This window comes from Mobula birostris, chromosome 4, assembly GCF_030028105.1.
Source record: "Mobula birostris isolate sMobBir1 chromosome 4, sMobBir1.hap1, whole genome shotgun sequence".
Taxonomy (NCBI): domain Eukaryota; kingdom Metazoa; phylum Chordata; class Chondrichthyes; order Myliobatiformes; family Myliobatidae; genus Mobula; species Mobula birostris.
In genome coordinates, this window is record NC_092373.1 from 94,619,067 (window position 1) to 94,636,610 (window position 17,544).

Sequence of the window (17,544 nt, forward strand, 5' to 3'; positions counted from 1 at the left end):
TTCCTGCCAATCAGCCAACGCTCTATCCACGTATGTAACTTTCCTGTAATTCCATGGGCTCTTATCTTGTTAAGTAGCCTCAAGTGTGGCACCTTGTCAAAGGCCTTCTGAAAATCCAAATATATAACATCCACTGCATCTCCCTTGTCTAGCCTACTGGTAATTCCCTCAAAAAATTGTGATAGGATTGTCATGGATTTTCCTTTAAGGAATCCATGCTGAGTTCTGCCTATCTTGTCATATGCCTCTAGGTACTCTGTAACCTCATCCTTGACATTTGACTCCAACAACTTCCCAACCATTGATGTCAAGCTAACAGGTTACAGCAGTGCAAAGCAATACCATAATTTGATAAAGAACAGACCGTAGGCACAGTAAAAAATAATAGTCTGAAAATCCCGAGTGGTTCGATTCTCGAGTCCCCGATAGCAGGCGGCAAAAGGGAGAAACTCCCTGCCATAAACCTCCAGGCACCGTCAACTTGCCGATACCTTGGAAGCAGCCGACCCTGAGTCCATCTGTCCAAAAACTCCGAGCTTCCGAGCGCCTTCATCCTCTTCCCGGCCGCTGAAACACGCAAAGCCGAGGATTTCAAGGCCTTCAGATCCAGAGATTCCGATTACCACACAGTAGCAGCGGTAGCAAAGTAGACATTTCAGAAGTTTTCCAGATGTTCCACTGTGCTGTCACGTCTGTCTCCATCAAATCAGGATTGTGCACGATCCCCTACTTGACAAATAACAGATATTCATCACTGAAGTGGCCGCATGCACTGTCTTCGCACCGCCATCTTCTCCCCCCTCCCGGGAGATTTGAGGAGATATATATATCTTATTGATATGCTTGATTGATTCCTGGGATAAGGGACTTTTCTATCGAGCAAGAATTGGTAAAAAATTAGTCTCTACTCATTGGAGTTTTGATTATGACATGTAAGAGTCTCGAGAGATTAATATGGTCCAAGGATGTTTACTAGTGCTGGAAAGCATAGAATTAGAAAGGTGAGTATTTTTGAACTGAAGATAAGAAGTTTCTGTTTCACAGGATTGTAAATCTTTGGCATTTTCTACCTAAGGTTGTGGATGTTGAGGCATTAAATATGTTCACGACAGACTAGTAACAACTGATTTTTGGTGATGAAATCTAAAGCTATAGGGATCTGGTAAGAAAATGGAAAGGTTCAGCAAAACCACAGCCATGATCTTAGGGGGAGTAGGTTCAATGACTTTATATCATTGTACAAGTTATAAAACTTCTTATTTATATTTGTATAAAGCTGGGCGGCAGTGTTAGCTGTGAGGAGGATACTAAGAGGATGCAGGGTGACTTGGATAGGTTGGGTGAGTGGGCAAATTCATGGCAGATGCAATTTAATGTGGATAAATGTGAAGTTATCCACTTTGGTGGCAAAAATAGGAAAACAGATTATTATCTGAATGGTGGCCGATTAGGAAAAGGGGAGGTGCAACGAGACCTGGGTGTCATTCTACACCTGTCATTGAAAGTGGGCATGCAGGTACAGCAGGCGGTGAAAAAGGCGAATGGTATGCTGGCATTTATAGTGAGAGGATTCGAGTACAGGAGCAGGGAGGTACTACTGCAGTTGTACAAGGCCTTGGTGAGACCACACCTGGAGTATTGTGTGCAGTTTTGGTCCCCTAATCTGAGGAAAGACATCCTTGCCATAGAGGGAGTAGAAAGAAGGTTCACCAGATTGATTCCTGGGATGGCAGGACTTTCATTTGAAGAAAGACTGGATGAACTGGGCTTGTACTCGTTGGAATCTAGAAGATTGAGGGGGGATCTGATTGAAACGTATAAAATCCTAAAGGGATTGGACAGGCTAGATGCAGGAAGATTGTTCCTGATGTTGGGGAGGTCCAGAACGAGGGGCCACAGTTTGAGGATAGAGGGGAAGCCTTTTAGGACTGAGATTAGGAAAAACTTCTTCACACAGAGAGTGGTGAATCTGTGGAATTCTCTGCCACAGGAAACAGCTGAGGCCAGTTCATTGGCTATATTTAAGAGGGAGTTAGATATGGCCCTTGTGGCTACGGGGATCAGGGGGTATGGAGGGAAGGCTGGTGCAGGGTTCTGAGTTGGATGATCAGCCATGATCATAGTAAGTGGCAGTGCAGGCTCGAAGGGCTGAATGGCCTACTCCTGCACCTATTTTCTATGTTTCTATGTATGTTAAGTTGCTGGCAAACAACAGTTTACTAGGCCATTTCAGAGGACAGTTAAAATCAGGTACATCGGGTGAATCCATAAGCACAGGCCAGACCAGGTATGGACGGCATATTCCTATCTCTTAAGGAACTTGGAGAACTAGCTGGTTCTTCATATTTTTGCTAATACTGGTCTTTTTAGAATTCTGGATCCTTAAGTAGAATTTCAAACTTCCACAGCTGCTGTAGTGGGGTTTTGAAAGGCCGTAACTAAACTTTCTCAATGCTGTGTTCTTTGCAAGTGGTTCAGGATGTGTTTCGAGGGATATCTATAGTTGGAATACAGCTATAGATGTAATGCACTCAGTAGCCAATTTGTTAGGTACATCTGTACACCTTAATGCATATTACTGATCAGCCAATCATATGACAGCAACTCAATGAATTAAAGCTTGCAGACATGGTCAAGAGGTTCATTTATTGTTCAGACTGAACATCAGAATAAGGAAGAAATGTGGTCTAAATGACTTTGACTATGGAATGATTGTTGGTGCCAGAAAGGGTGGTTTGACCATCTCAGTAACTGCTGATTTCTTGGAATTTTCATGCACAACAATTGCTAGAGCTCAAAGTAAATTTTATTATCAAAATATGTCACCATATACAGCCCTGTGATGAATTTTCTTGCAGGCATACTCAATAAATCCCATATCCATAATACGATCAATGAAAGACTGCACCAACTGGACATGCAACCAGTGTGCAAAGAACAACAAACTGTGCAAATACAAAAATAAATAAATAATAGTTATAATAAAAAAGCAACAAATATTGAGAACATGAGATGAAGATTCCTGGAAAATGAGTTCATAGGTTGTGGGAACAGTCCAGTGATTGATGGGGCAAGTGAAGTTATCCCCTTTGGTTCAAGAGCCTGATGGTTGAGTTAGTAACTGTTCCTAAACCTGGTGGTGATGAGTCCTGAGGTTCCTGTACCACCTTGCTGGTGGCAACAGCAAGAGAACATGTCCTGCCTGGGTGCCTCCATCATCCATGATCCTTGATGATGGCTACTGCATTCTTGTGACAATTCTCTGTGTAGATGTGGTTGGGAAGGCTTTACCACTGCATGATCCACTGGGCCACATCCACTACTTTTTGTAAGGTTTTCCATTCGAGGGCATTGACGTTTCCATACCAGGCTGTGATTCAGCCAGCCAATATATTCTGCACCACACATCTATAGAAGTTTGCCAAAGCATTAGATGTCATGCCAAATCTTGGCAAACCCCTAAGGAAGTAGAGGCACTGGTGTCCTTCCTTCATTATTGCACTTGCATGCTGGGCCCAGGACAGGTACCCGAAATGACACTGAGGACTTTAAAGTTGCCTAATAGTGTGGTCACTGGGTGTATGTTGCCAAATAATTAACAGGCATTCATTTAAGTTTAATTTCATCCTCTCCTGCTTTAATTCTGATACATCATTTAATTATACCAGCATTGTTAAAATTTCAGAAAGATGCTGGGAATACTCAGGTCAGACAGCATCTATAGAGAGAGAAATTAATGTTTTGGTATGTAGACCTTGCACAAGACCGTTACATCGGATTTCCAGCATCTGCATTATTTTGTTTGATTTTCATGTAAAGGTACAGTGATAAAATTGTATAATAATACATCTCTGTTCTATAATTGTTTGTTTATTCAATTTTCTTGAATTTAACCACTGAAATGCATTTAGTATATTTTCATAATCTGCTTTCAATTGGACAAGGCACCGATTCAGCCAGTATCCTTTGAAATGGTAGCGCAGGCTCAAGCTAGATGGTCTACTTTTAAATTCTTCTTCTTGTTATTGATCCTCTCCACACATTGAGCGATGACCTTGATGTTTCTTCAGCAATCATCTGCGTTTTTACAAGGCCAAGTTGCTAGCTTTACGCACAACCCAGCATGGATGGAAAACATCCAAGAAGCCGGATGGATTCGAACCTGGGGCCATTGCCTTGAAGTCCACTACAGATACCAGCCGGCATTTTAAAATCTCATGAACTTTATAATCACAATCACAACTTGCAGTGTGATATATTTGTCATTGGATCTTCCCTACTTGCCCTAAATGTTGTGTTTGCTGTGGGAAAGTTTATTCTTGCTTTATAACTGTTCATGTTTTATTTATTTATTTATTTCAATCAAGTCTCCTGTTAACTTCTCCATGGGGCAACCTTAGTTCATTAATGGAAGTCCCTTATCCTGTGTATGCACCTAATAAACGGTTTCTACTCTTTCCAAGGTATTAATATTTCAAGTGTGGTACTCAGAAATTCACACAGCACTGTGACTGAGATCTAGCTAGTGTTCTGTAAAGACTTAACATTATTTTCTTGTTTTGAACTATTCTCTGGAGAAAAAAGATGAATAGGTGGAAATGCAAATGCTCTTAGTATTGAATTTTGCTCTTTTTTTTCTCCTCTAGATTTTTGGGTCCTCTGATCAGCAGCTTCCTTTGAGTATATGCAGCAGGGAAAATTTTAGCAACAAAACTTCAGGATAAAATTTGCTGATAATTTTATTGTTTTTGTAAAAGACTCATGTATAACTTCAGGTTACTTCTGCAATCACTTCTGGAGTTGGTGTTGAGAGATCAGATTTGAAATTTCCATTGAGTTATAAAACTTGAAACATTCTCAAATGTTTGCACAGTTCTTCTGGGACTATCTGGAGTGGTAGAATTTTTAAAATACTGAAGTCTTCAACTTCAAGTCTAGCTATTGATGCATTTAAGTGTGATGTAAAATGAGTGATGCCCTGTACTGGTTGCTAATAGATGTGATTTAGTAGTGCACATTGTGCAGATTTCAAAAATGGTAACACCAAATAAGAGCCCCACTATCCAGGTCCTGGTTCTGGCAAGATGGTGGCATGACTAGTCACAGCGGCTTCTACAGGGTCAACATGCAGTGCTACCATTCTACTTAAATGTATTTCCAATGTTAGCAAGCTTCTACTGTACATTAAGAACTTACAGGTCTACACTATCAGCGAGTTGCTCGCTGGCAGAGATAATGAAGGAGCTGTGCACCGTGCTGCTACCTGAGTCTATTGAGGCTCAGTCAAGCAGCGAGTGTCCGTCATAGTCGCTTTTCTTGTGATTGCAAGACCCCTTTGGGCACTGTTAATCTGGTACACTGCTAATTCGAATCACTAATTTATTTGATGAGAGCAGGGCCAGACAGCAGGGAACTCCCTGGCCTCGGCTGTAGCGAAGACTAGGCCTGAAGCTGTGGTATCACTTGTTTGCAGCCGACAGAGTGAGGAAACGAAGCCGTTGTGCTTCGCTGGGGGTGGCAGTGTTTCACTCAGCAGAAGGCAAGCACCTTTGTGATCGGCTGCAGATTTTTTTGGTGGCACTCAATGGACTTGAGCTTGCTTTTCAGCTGTTGGGGAGAGATGTCCGAGCTGTGTCAGTGCATTTGTGGTCAACTGAAGGTTTCAATTGGACTGAGCGGTCTGGACTACATACATAAATATTTGTCTGATTGTGTTTTTACTCATATTCTATATGTGCCTGTACAGGTTTCCCCGCCATCCGAAGGTAGAGCATTCCTATGAAACAGTTCGTAAGCCAGAATGTCGTAAAGCGAAGAAGCAGTTACCATTTATTTATATTGGAAAATGATTGTGAGCGTTCGCAGACCCAAAAATAACCTACCAGGTCATGCCAAATAACACACAAAACCTAAAATAACAGTAACATATAGTAATGCAGGAATGATATGATAAATACACAGCTTATATAAAGTAGAAATCCTTTTCCACAATCATTGCCTAAACTGTTCTCCGTAGCGAAAATCTCACGCAAGCGCCGTCAGCAAAAACACGGCACAAGCGCTCTCCAGTAGCCTTTAAGCTATGAAGCTGCCAAATCATACCAAATAACATGTAAAAATACACAGCCTATATAAAGTAGAAATAATGTACGTACAGTGTAGTATCACTTACCGGAATTGGGACAGCGTCGAGCACGCTGATGATGGTGAGTTAGGCTGAGTCGGAGGTTGGGGTGGTGCAGTGGCCCCCACCCTTCAGGCAGTGACCCGATACATTGCCGCGAAGCATGCAGGGGTCCAGCGGTAGCCGGGAGACACACAGCACATCTTTAAGAAAAAAGCTGAAATAAACAAGCTAATTAATTACGTGCCAGGCATTACCTAATTAAATAGCATGTTTATTTCGGCTTTTTTCTTAAAGATGTGCTGTGTGTCTCCCGGCTACCGCTGCATTCTCCACAAATCGGTATCTGTTCGTGGCCTGGGTGTTGGGGTGGTGGGACGCTGGGGTGTCATCTCATGGTCGTCTGTTTCCATTAGAGCAGGCAGCTCATCTTCTGTCTCTGCCTGCCTCAATGTTGAAGGTTGAGGTTCGTCGTCTGCTGTGGCTGATGTGGAAGGCTTGCTTGACTGCTGAGCCTCGTGCGTTTTTCTATCATACAGTTCTTTGTAAGCACTCAAACCATCCTGCAAATATCCCCTGTACCTACGTACCCTTTCAAAATTAAAGTCGTACTTTATCATTACTCATTCGGTTTTGATTGTTATCCTTTCCTCTTCCAATTGCATCAGCTCTTCTATCAGTTCTTGGTCATGGGATGCCAAAACCTCTTCAACATCATCTTTGTCAGCTTCCACAAGCCAAACTCACTTTGTCCTTACTTTGTTCACCACGATTGAAACGCTTAATTATGTCTAGTTTTACGTGAAGTGTAACACCCTTACGAGCTCTTTCAGGTTTTTCCAATACCTTAGAACTCATCTTGCAAACGGCTGCTCACAGGCACGTGTTTAAGCAATGCTGGCTAGAATGCCGTTCCAAATCCAGGGGAGAGCGGCTGCTCGGGGCGCGCGCAGCCTTTTATCACGCACTGATTTTTTTTCGCGCGCTGCTTTTTTCGTAACAGTGAAAACACCTCTTGTTAGTAAAAACGGTACTAATGTAGGTCTTTGGTAACAGTGAGGTTTCGTAAAGCGAACATTCAAAAAGCGGGAGACACCTGTATATGTGAGGACTAGTTGCAGTATCACCTAGCGGTCGTTGGGGCTAGTTGAGAGATGGTCTTGGTGAGCTGGGAAGTCTGAACTATATACATGCATATTCTGCGTTGTATTATACTGATATCCTCAAAGGTTTCAAAGCTACATTTAATGTCAGAGAAATGTATACAATATATATCCTGAAATGCTTTTTCTTCACAACCATCCACGAACACAGAGGAGTGCCCCCAAAGAATGAATGACAGTTAAATGTTAGAACCCTAAAGTACCCCCTAGTTCCCCTTCCTCCCGCGCGCAAGCGGCAGAAAGCAATGATCCCCCTCCCCCCACCAGCCAAAAAAAAGCATCAGCACCCACCACCAAGCACTAAAGCGTGAGCAAAACAACAGCAAAGACACAGACTTGCAGTATTCCAAAGACTACTTGTCCACCTGGTATTCGACATGTCACAGTGTCTGTCTCTCTCCCCCCCTCCCCGTTCCCCCCTCTTTCCCCCTTCCCATCTCCCCTCTTTCCCCCTTCCCATCTCCCCTCTTTCCCCCTCCCCATCCGCCCCTCTTTCCCCCTCCCCTTCCCCCCTCCCCTTCCCCCCTCCCCTTCCTCCCTCCCCTCCCCCCCCGAGATCTTCTAACTCCCATGGCACACCAATCTCTTGCCCGGGCACCACCTCCTATCTCTCTCCCTGCACTCCCCCCCCCCCCCCCCACTGTCTCCAGAGCCATGGAATCTCGGACTTCCTGAGGCGAGCTGAGCTCTTAGGCCAAGCCCCCTTGGCATGCCAAATAATGGCCCATCGTGAAACCCCAAGAGCAGCTCCCATTCCCGCAAAGAATCGTCGTCAATGTGTAACTCCAGGTCAGGGTCTTCAAAAGAACCCTGAAAGGGAAAAATAGAGATATTAAAGATGGAAATAGAGCTGTTTCCGAAGATACAAGCAAAGGAGTTGCTATTGACTCTCCTAAGCTGCTCCTCTATGGGCTTGTTGACTTGTATGTGCGAGGACGGGGCATCAAGCCAGTGTCACGGGGACTCTTATTCTGTGAATGTGTTGTGTGTGACTGTTGTTATGTATTTCAGTACCTTGACCCCATAGTAATGCTGACTCATCTGTCTGTGTTCCAGTATGGTTGAATAACAATTGAATTGAAGAGCAGTGAACTTTTAAACACAGATGAGCAATGTGATTTGCAGAAATTTATTCCACTTTTGCTCAATATTTTGATTGAAAGTTCTTTTGGCTTTGTATGCCTGTAATATTGTAGTTGTAGTGTTCGGTTATCACTGAGCTGTGTACTTGTATTCAGAAAGAAAGAGAGCAAGCTGCGGCTCAGCATTTGTCTTTAAAGAAATATTCAAAAATTATTGTTAACCATATTATGGAAAAACAAAAGTCAATATGGGTTTGTGAAAAGGAAATTGACAAATTTATTGTTCTTTAAAGTGAATGCTCTTGAAAAAAGTGAATCAGTACATGTTGTGCATTGAGATTTCCAAAAGGAATTTGATGTGAAACATCAAATTGTTATTGTGGAAATAAAAGCTCGTTGTGTAAGAAGTATCATTAGCATGGACAGAACACTGGCTGGCTAACAGGAAAGAGTAAGAAGGCATAATTGAATCTTTTCCTGTTGGGTAAGATGTAACTAATGTGTGCCAGAGGCGTTGATGAGGGGGCCTTATCTTTTTGATTTGTATGAATGTCTGATGGTGTGCTTGCTAAATTTATTAATGATGCAAAGATGGGTAAAAAGTTCTGAACAAACAGAAGTAGGGTACAGAGGGATATACTGTAGATAAGTGGGCAGAGATCTGAAAAATAAAGTAAGATATGAGATTGTCCATTTTGACAGGCAAAATAAAGAATCTTTATCTAAAGGAAAAATGCAGTGGTTTACAGAGTTCCATTTCCCATATTTAGTTTACAAACAATGAGTTCCCTAGAAAAATAACTTGGACTATCGAGTACCCATTTTAAAATGTGAATTAAAATTATAATATTCAATCATCTGGAAAAATCTGTTGGTCCAGCACTACCAAAGTCTTGAGGTAGCAAATTGTCGGAGTTGTGGGCAAATAGAACTCTGATGTGGAAGGGCCTGTGGGTACTAGAGGATGAATTTTGAAAAGCGACAGTTTGGGCATAAGTGTTAACATGAATGCTAATAGAATGTAATTGTTTATTGCTGTGAGGGTTATAAAAGTAGTGAGATTGCATGACATAAACTATTGGTCAGATTGCATTCGAGCAAGGTGAATTGCGTACAAGTCCCCTGATGTTGCAGCATCAGAAGCAGTTCAAAGAGCAATTGAGACTAATGTCTGCAATTGAGGAAAGGTTGGACATCTTGTACTCACTGGCTTAGGAAAGTGGGAAGGGACTTAATTGAAACAAATTCCTGAGGATGGAGATGAATTTTTTTGATTCATCTAAGACACAAAGTAACATTTTTGAGGGATGGTGAGTCACTGGAATTCCCTTCCAATAAGGATTGGAAGTGGTAGATAAATGAAGGATGTAAGGTTACCCAAAGGTTACAGGTGGAATGAGAGAGAGACTGGAGAGGCTGAGTATGCTTCTGTCACTAGAGTTTCTCTGAGCTATGTAATCATGCAGTTGTATATTGTAGCACAGAATCTCTGCATCTTTCATTTTCTGAGCCTCCACTGTTTTCCACTCTAATTATAAAAGCCAAATTAAAAATCTTTCAAATAATTGTGTCCCTCTTACCGTTTCCCGCAATCATTTATGAAGTTTTGTATTCCTTTCAAGGTGTACCAAAACATTTAACTTGCAATGAAATCTTGCAATAACTTGTACATAGTTACTCCCAAAAATAGCAATGAAGTAATGCCCAGGTAATCTACGTTGGCATTGGCAGGACAGATGATGGCCAGGACATCATGGATAACTTACCTAATCTTTGAATGAGTATCAAGGGACCCTTTCATTTGCTAAAGTTTCATCCAAAAGGCACTATGCCATTATGCCAATAATGCAGCATTCTTTTAATTTATGCTTTATGTATTTAAGTCTTTGGACTTGAATTTGACCTGGTGGGGGCGGGGGGGGGCGCAGTTGTGTGTGTGTGTGTCAGAATCAAGCCACATTTTGCACCTCTGCAGTTCTGGTTATAGATCCTGTATGGAGAGCAATACTGTTGTGCTTAGCTCAATTATTAAATCTGCGTGGACTGCAATAGTTTGGACTTTAACATGTACCTAATCACAGTTACCTGTACATATTATTGAGTAACGGTAGATGAGGCAGTAATTAACTGACTTTTTGTGTTACAGAAGATACCTTAGCCATTTTATGCCTTATTGGGTGGATGTCAGTTTTGCAATTAATTCTGCTTCAATCCACAGAAGAAACTGCTAAGTATGTTTTAAAGAAAGTTACGGTCTCTGGTCTGAACCGTGTGGGAACTGAAGTGGCTTACTGCTTGTATCTTGCCTCCCTTTGCCTCTGGTTTCTTTTGTAATTGAGGACTGCTACTTAAAGTATTAACATCAAAAGTTACTTGCAGTAGTGTTGCTAGAAACCAATTGTGGATTTGTTGCTGTTCTAATCACAGAGTTCATATTAATCGTAGGTTAATCTTGGTAACTTGTGGTAACTACTGATACATTCTACAAGATGGTTTGCAATTTGCCATGCTACATTGAACTTGATTTAACTTGATAATTTGTGGCTTCTGAAGAGTTGTACCTTAACTTTGTAGCTCTTTGTGATAATGTTATTAACAGCCACATTAATCATTGTAGACAAACGTTTAATTTAGATTACTTACAAAAGTCAGTGGTTTTAAAGAAAAGTAAATGAAGAATGAACAAAGCTGTGACAAAATGAGAAGAGAATAGAAATGTAAACAGTCTTTAGTTGGCTCAAGTGGCTGTTTTGTGCTGTAAATTCTCTGTAGTTTCAGGCCATTGAATTGACTGTTTAACTATTAATAGTTAGCCAATATCCTTCATTGGATAGACAGCAATATTTTTAAAATCTGCTTTTTTATTGTAAAATCAATTACAGATGACCTTTCAGGATCCTGTTTGAATTTAGTGGAGATAAAGCTCCTCTGTCTACTATCTGGTCAGTTTACTAATACCTTCCCCTGACATTTGCCCTCTAGCAGAGAGACTTTCATACATGACTTTAGTAAATCTGAACTTTTTGTTCCCAAACAGATCTATTCATACATTCAAAATTTGGTTGCTTGCATCCTATCTTGACTGTCCTGCTATGACCATTACTTGTATCCCTTTCTGGTCTATGCTATTGTCCAGACCCAACAAATTACATGTAAAATTTATTACAGTTTGCTTTGCAGCCTTTTAAGATTAGATTTTAAAGTTTAGCTTTGTCACATCCACATGGAAGTGACATTTCCAGTGTAATGACATTTGCATCCAACCAATGAGGATCGTGCTGGGCGGCCCACAAGTGTTGCCACTCCTCCGGCACTAATATAGTATGAAAGTAACTCAGAAGTTACTGTATGTCTTTAGAGTGTGGGAGGAAACTGGAGCACCTGGAGGAGACCCACGTGAGGAGAATGTACAAACTCCTTACAGGTAGCAACAAGAACTGAACCATGGTATTGCAGTTGGCTTTGTAAAGCATTGCGCTAACTGCTATGATGCCATACGATATCTTTGCAGAATTTTGTGGTCCTCAAATTCTGTCTTCCTGCACACTTCTGTTTTACATAGAATCATCCAGCATCTGCAGCAATGAGGAAAAGCCATTTGGCCCAGCCAATCTATGGTGTATCAAACTTTGTCTCCTCTCAAGTCCATCACCAGATTCTCCCTCTGTCTCTTTACCATGCTTTCTAAATAGCTATCAAATCACCACCATGATAAAGGAACTTTTTGGTACCACTCAACAAGGATTCTATCTATAACTTTGATTTTGATCATCTACACCAGAGCAATTTTCAGCAGCATGCAAATACGTATGTCTTTGGGGTAGAAAGAAAACCAGTGGCGAATAAACAATTCTCAGGCTCCCAGGTAGGTACAGGTATTGATTTTAATCAACATTGCAATGACAGACTCTGTCATATTCATCAGGGGTGATGCCTGGGCAAGTCTGGTCTAGTCTAGTGGTATTTATACTCTCATTGTCCGTCACTCCTGATCCTCATCCAATCAGTTAGTCCTCATCCAATCAGTTTTCCGCTGTCCCAATTTGGTTACAATTCAATTCCAGTTCTTAGTTGAAGCGAGACCTTTGTCTTTGTTAAAATTTTTTCCCTCTAGTTTTATTTCAATGGCAGGCAGTTCCAAAAGCCATTAGCAGGGCACAGTAGTTTTGTGCCGTCAGAGTGAATCCGATGTCCATTGTGATTCTCCAGTTACCCAAATAGCCAAAGCACACTGCTCCGCATTCACAGGGAATTCTGTAAACACCAGCCAACATGAGTCCCAGGTCATCTTTGGCCTGTATAAGCTGTGATTTGAGCTTCCCCACGGGTTTGTGGAAGGTATTAATCTGGTATCTCTTCAGGATCTTGGCAATCCTTCCAGAAACAGTGGATATATAGGGAAGACAAGTGGTAGTAATGGGTTCCTCATTGTTAGGTTTTGTGGCTTTTCCTTTGGCCCCTTTGGGTGGATCTGAGGAGAAACAAAAGTAGTCATGGGAAGAATGTGCAAATTCCACATAATCAAGATTGAATCTGGGTTGCTAGGGTTGTGAGGCAGCACTGTATCTAGCTGCCCTACTGCACCACTTGCAAATTATATCAGTTTATACCTTGCTACTCATTGGTGGAACCAAGTGGTAGAAATCTGCTGGGAATGTAACTGCAGAGCATTCAGCTCTTCAATTTAAAATTAATTTTTTTTTACTGTGTTTGCATGTCACATGTACATTATAGTTAAGCAAGTGTGCTGACTTAATGTTCTGAGAAAGAATATTGCTGTTCAACCTGATCTTCCTGTAGCATTCTGGAATTACAATTATGAATGCATAAAATTATTGGGCTTGCCAATGTCCACATCTTGAAAATCAATAATTCAATTTTCTATCTCCTCAACCTGTGAATTTGATTTTTAAGTAACAGCTTTACTTGTCTGATCTGATTTGTCAGATATCTTGTCTGAATTCACTGCATCCTCTTTATCATTTTTTTAAGATCCTTGATGAGATTGAGGAACACGGTATTAGGATTTACCACCTGCCTGATGCAGAATCTGATGAAGATGAAGATTTCAAGGAGCAAACTCGCGTTCTTAAGGTACTTAAACGCAAAAAATTTTTAACTTGTGGATGTTAATTCAAAAGTCTTGATTATTCTTCATTTGGTGGCTTTTGGAAACTTTTAGGTGATTGTGGTCCACTCAGATGTATATGCTCTTGATGCATAACTTGTTCTTCATTTATTCTGGTTTAATCCTGGGCTTCTGTCAGCAATTTAAGGCCAAATTGCATTATGCTGATGCCAGGTGGTGTTACTTCGCATTTGCACTGAAGTTAGGAGTTACACAAACACTGTCAGTTGAAACTCTGTAGCAAAGCAGTCTGCTTTTTTCCAAGAGTTAGCTATTTCAAAGGAAGTGAAAATGGTTAGTTTTCTTGAACTTTGATTTTTTTTTGACTAATTGAGTTTTGGTAATCAATTCTTTAGCAATTACTTTTGCTTTGCTTGAGACCTGTCATCTTCCATTTTTATTGGAAGTTTTTAGGTCAACCTTGAAGCTGGAGCTGAAATTGAGACTTGTACATCTGCTGTAGTAATTAAGACTGGTCTGTTTGATCTGTGTTTCATGAACCTTGATCAGAACTGATGAGCTGAAGATTAAATTTTAAGATGCAGAGGGGTTCAGGTGTGTAGTGGGATGGGGAACATGATGGAAGGCTGGGGATGTAATATGATGAAAGTATGGTGCAGGTAAAGAAAAGGTTGTAAGGAAAAGGGCCATGAGTCTTGTTGCAGAAAGAGGTGAAGAGCATGTAAGTGACATGGCATTAAGAATGGAACATTATTCAGGAAACAAGTTTTAGTCAGAAATCTTAACTGAGCCATGGGAAACAAACTATTGATTGTGGGAAAAAGAAAATGAGAAGGAAATCCTGCTAGAGAACTGAGAGGAACTTCAAGTTTAGCATTAGTAAATAGAATTTTTTTAAACTTCAGATGCTAGAAATGTGAAATATAAACAGAAAATTGTGTTAATAGCTGGTCAAGCAGCTTGTGTGAAAATTAACATTTCGAATTGAAGCCTTGCATCTGAGTAGCAAAACAAGTTAGTTTTAGGTTGCAAAGAAGATGGGGTGAGGGATGAATAGAACAATGGAATTGTCTGTGAGAGGATGGGCCTTCCAGAAACTATTGAATTCTACAACTTTATGTAATTTTCTCTTTGGTTAAGAAGTGGTCATCCATCTATGATAATAGGTCATTTTTTTCAGTCCCATAGCTTTTGTTTGCAGTACATTACGTCTGTTTGTGTTATCACCTTGTAACTGATCCCATTAATTCTGTTGACATGAGGACCTGGTCTCACCTTATCACATATGTGGGCAAGGATTAGTTAATCTTGTGTGAAAGCAGAGAAGATAGTCACATATTAGATGCCATGTGATTATTTGCTCTCTGTATGTTTAGTCTTTAAGTAACTAATAACATAGGCTTGCGACTATTATCCTCTGCAAAAGGTGTTTGAGATTATATTTGATCTTCAGGGTTTTTTCACTGCAAGTTACAGTGTATTTTTAATATAATGTGTCTGTTTCTCAGATTTTTAATTGATCTTTTCTGTTTCTTGAAGCCATGGAAAGGTTTATTTTTATTCTAACTGAATTAGCCACAACAGCTGCGCTAATGTTGGACTGATATGTTCTCTCTTGTAAACTTAGACCAGCATCCCTTTTGCTGTTGTTGGATCAAATCAGTTGATTGAGGCAAAAGGTAAAAAGGTCCGAGGACGTTTGTATCCATGGGGAGTGGTGGAAGTGGAGAACCCAGAGCACAACGACTTTCTGAAGCTGAGAACAATGTTAATGTAGGTGTCCTGTTTGCATACGTCAAAAAAAGTTAATCCTGAAATCCCAAGTTAGATATTAAGAAAACAGGCAGCTATGAAGTGCCATGTTTTTAAATGTGTTCAAATGTTTCATCTGAGTTCTTTGAGAATTGTTTCTTTGGTGGATTTTAATGCTAGTGGATTTGCAAACATGCTTCTATGTTAGAATTTAACATTTGTAAGAGTTGAGTATTTTTACCTGTTTTTTTTTCTCCACAGCTTTGATAGTCAAATATGCCTGCCCATTGTCATAGATCATAAAGAGTCATGAACTAATTAAATTGCATACAAGTCCACATGTTTCTTTTAACAGGCAAATGTACATTCCCAAATGCAAGTATTGTAGAAATGAAAACCTAGATGTTTTTATTCCTTTTTTTTCCCCTTAACCACAGCATCTGATGCCAGTGACCACCTGTCTTGGCTAAAGTGAACTATTTGAGCATTGCTCATAGAATCATGCAGCACAGAAATAGGTCCTGTCAAATTCATGCCAACCATCAAAGACCCATTACACTAATCCATCTTAATCCTCTCATAATAATTATTATTTATAGAACACTTTTCATATGCATGATTGTCACACTTGGGTTTTGGTGAGTAGTGTCCCCTTATGAAGGTGTGGACTTTTAAAAACTCAGACCACAGGTTGCAATAAAAATGGAAAACTTTTACAAAAAGTACAAAAATATTTATATTGGAAAAATGGCAAATTAGGAAAAACGACAAAAGAGAAAAATGGAGATATATACCATCAGACTTTTAGGAGTATAGTTCCAAAACTTCAGTCTGGAAGTAATACACCTTCCCACACGCTTCTTCTCTCTTCACTTGCCAAAAGAGAACTGTAATCGGCAATCTTCTCATGCTAGGAGAAAAGGGATAGTCCATTCTTTGGAATGTGGGGAACTTGTTACCATAAGGCTGAACAATTACACAAAACTAAAATACAGGAATTCACATCCTCCTTCACAATCACAAATATACTCACAATAAGATCACAATGACATTGCGCAACAAAATTAAGCAACGAATAACCATTTTCAGAAGCTGGTACTCTTCCCCATACCCCAGAATTAACACTTCCACTGAGCCCACCCTGACCATGTGCAGCATGACCTCAGCACCGTCAGACAGGACAATGAGGATTTCAAGGCTACTGGCGGTGGGGGGGGGGGGGAGGGGGTGGTGGCGCAAAATTACATGTGGCAGACCTGCTCTGTCACAATGATGTCGTTCAAAGTGCTTTACAAATGGATAAAGTACAAATATGAAAATAAAAGACAAAGATAGTAGTTAATAGCAGAGTTAAATAGGTTTTGAGTTGGCATTTAAAGTGTCAACTGAGTCTGCATCCCTTATAGTTTTAGGTATTGAATTCCACAGTTTAGGACTATAGTTCAAAAAAAAAGCTGACCTGCCAATTATCTTTTGAGGAAGGTTGTTCCCATTAAATTTCAGATTCTATCATTCACTTGCACAGTGCAACAGTCTACAGTGACCAGTTAGTGTATCAACCCACATGACGCTGGGAAGTAGGAAGAAACTAGAGTGCCGAGAGGAAATCCACATAATCACAAGGAAAACGTGCAACCTCTATGTAGACAACTCCTGAGGTCAGGATCAGATCTATAACTGTGGGGTAGCACCTTTCTAGTTGCACCACTGTGCAGCTTTGTCTTGGAATTGACCTGAATGCTTTTCAAGTCTGTGCTTCAAAACAATGGCAGGTGCATTTACTTTGTGTAACTGCTACTTCTGCCAGGGCTGTCAAAGCATTATCGTGGAATTGTGGTGTGCACTTGTTGAGTGTCAGCAACCACTTGCAACTATTCAGTTGGAGCTGTGGTGCAATAATTTTCTGTTTGAGTTCACTATGGCTAAGTTCTAATGCCATTCTGTTTATCACATGGGATTTAGCAGATAAATATTTATAATATGGATTCTGAGAATTTCACAAAATATTGTACTGATTTTCCCATTTGTCCTTGAACTGTTTAGAACACACATGCAGGACCTTCAGGAGGTGACCCAGGATCTTCACTATGAAAACTTCCGCTCTGAACGTCTCAAGCAGGGTGGCAGGTTGTCTTCACATGGTTACATTCTCCCTCTGTCTCCTTCGTACGTATCTGTCCTCTATCTTCTTGACCATCTCACCCTCAGAAAACATTTTTACAGAATTATCTGGTATACCACAACTTGCACTCAATGTGTGAAAGGAGGGAATGCAGATGTTCCTGGGACACCCCTTCACTCAACCTATTCCTGATGGTGTCCAGATTCATTCAG

The 17,544-nt window shown here is 40.6% G+C and overlaps 1 protein-coding gene across 2 annotated transcripts in view; it reads left to right on the forward strand.

Annotated features, from left to right (window-relative positions):
* The window catches only part of septin2 (septin 2), a 117,383-nt gene that overhangs the window by 80,820 nt on the left and 19,019 nt on the right, over positions 1 to 17,544 (forward strand). For both annotated transcript variants that reach the window (XM_072255802.1, XM_072255801.1), the window contains exons 8-10: positions 13,362 to 13,463; positions 15,086 to 15,231; positions 17,254 to 17,337. In XM_072255802.1, coding sequence (XP_072111903.1) covers positions 13,362 to 13,463; positions 15,086 to 15,231; positions 17,254 to 17,337 — 332 coding nt within the window. The remainder of the gene's footprint in view (positions 1 to 13,361; positions 13,464 to 15,085; positions 15,232 to 17,253; positions 17,338 to 17,544) is intronic.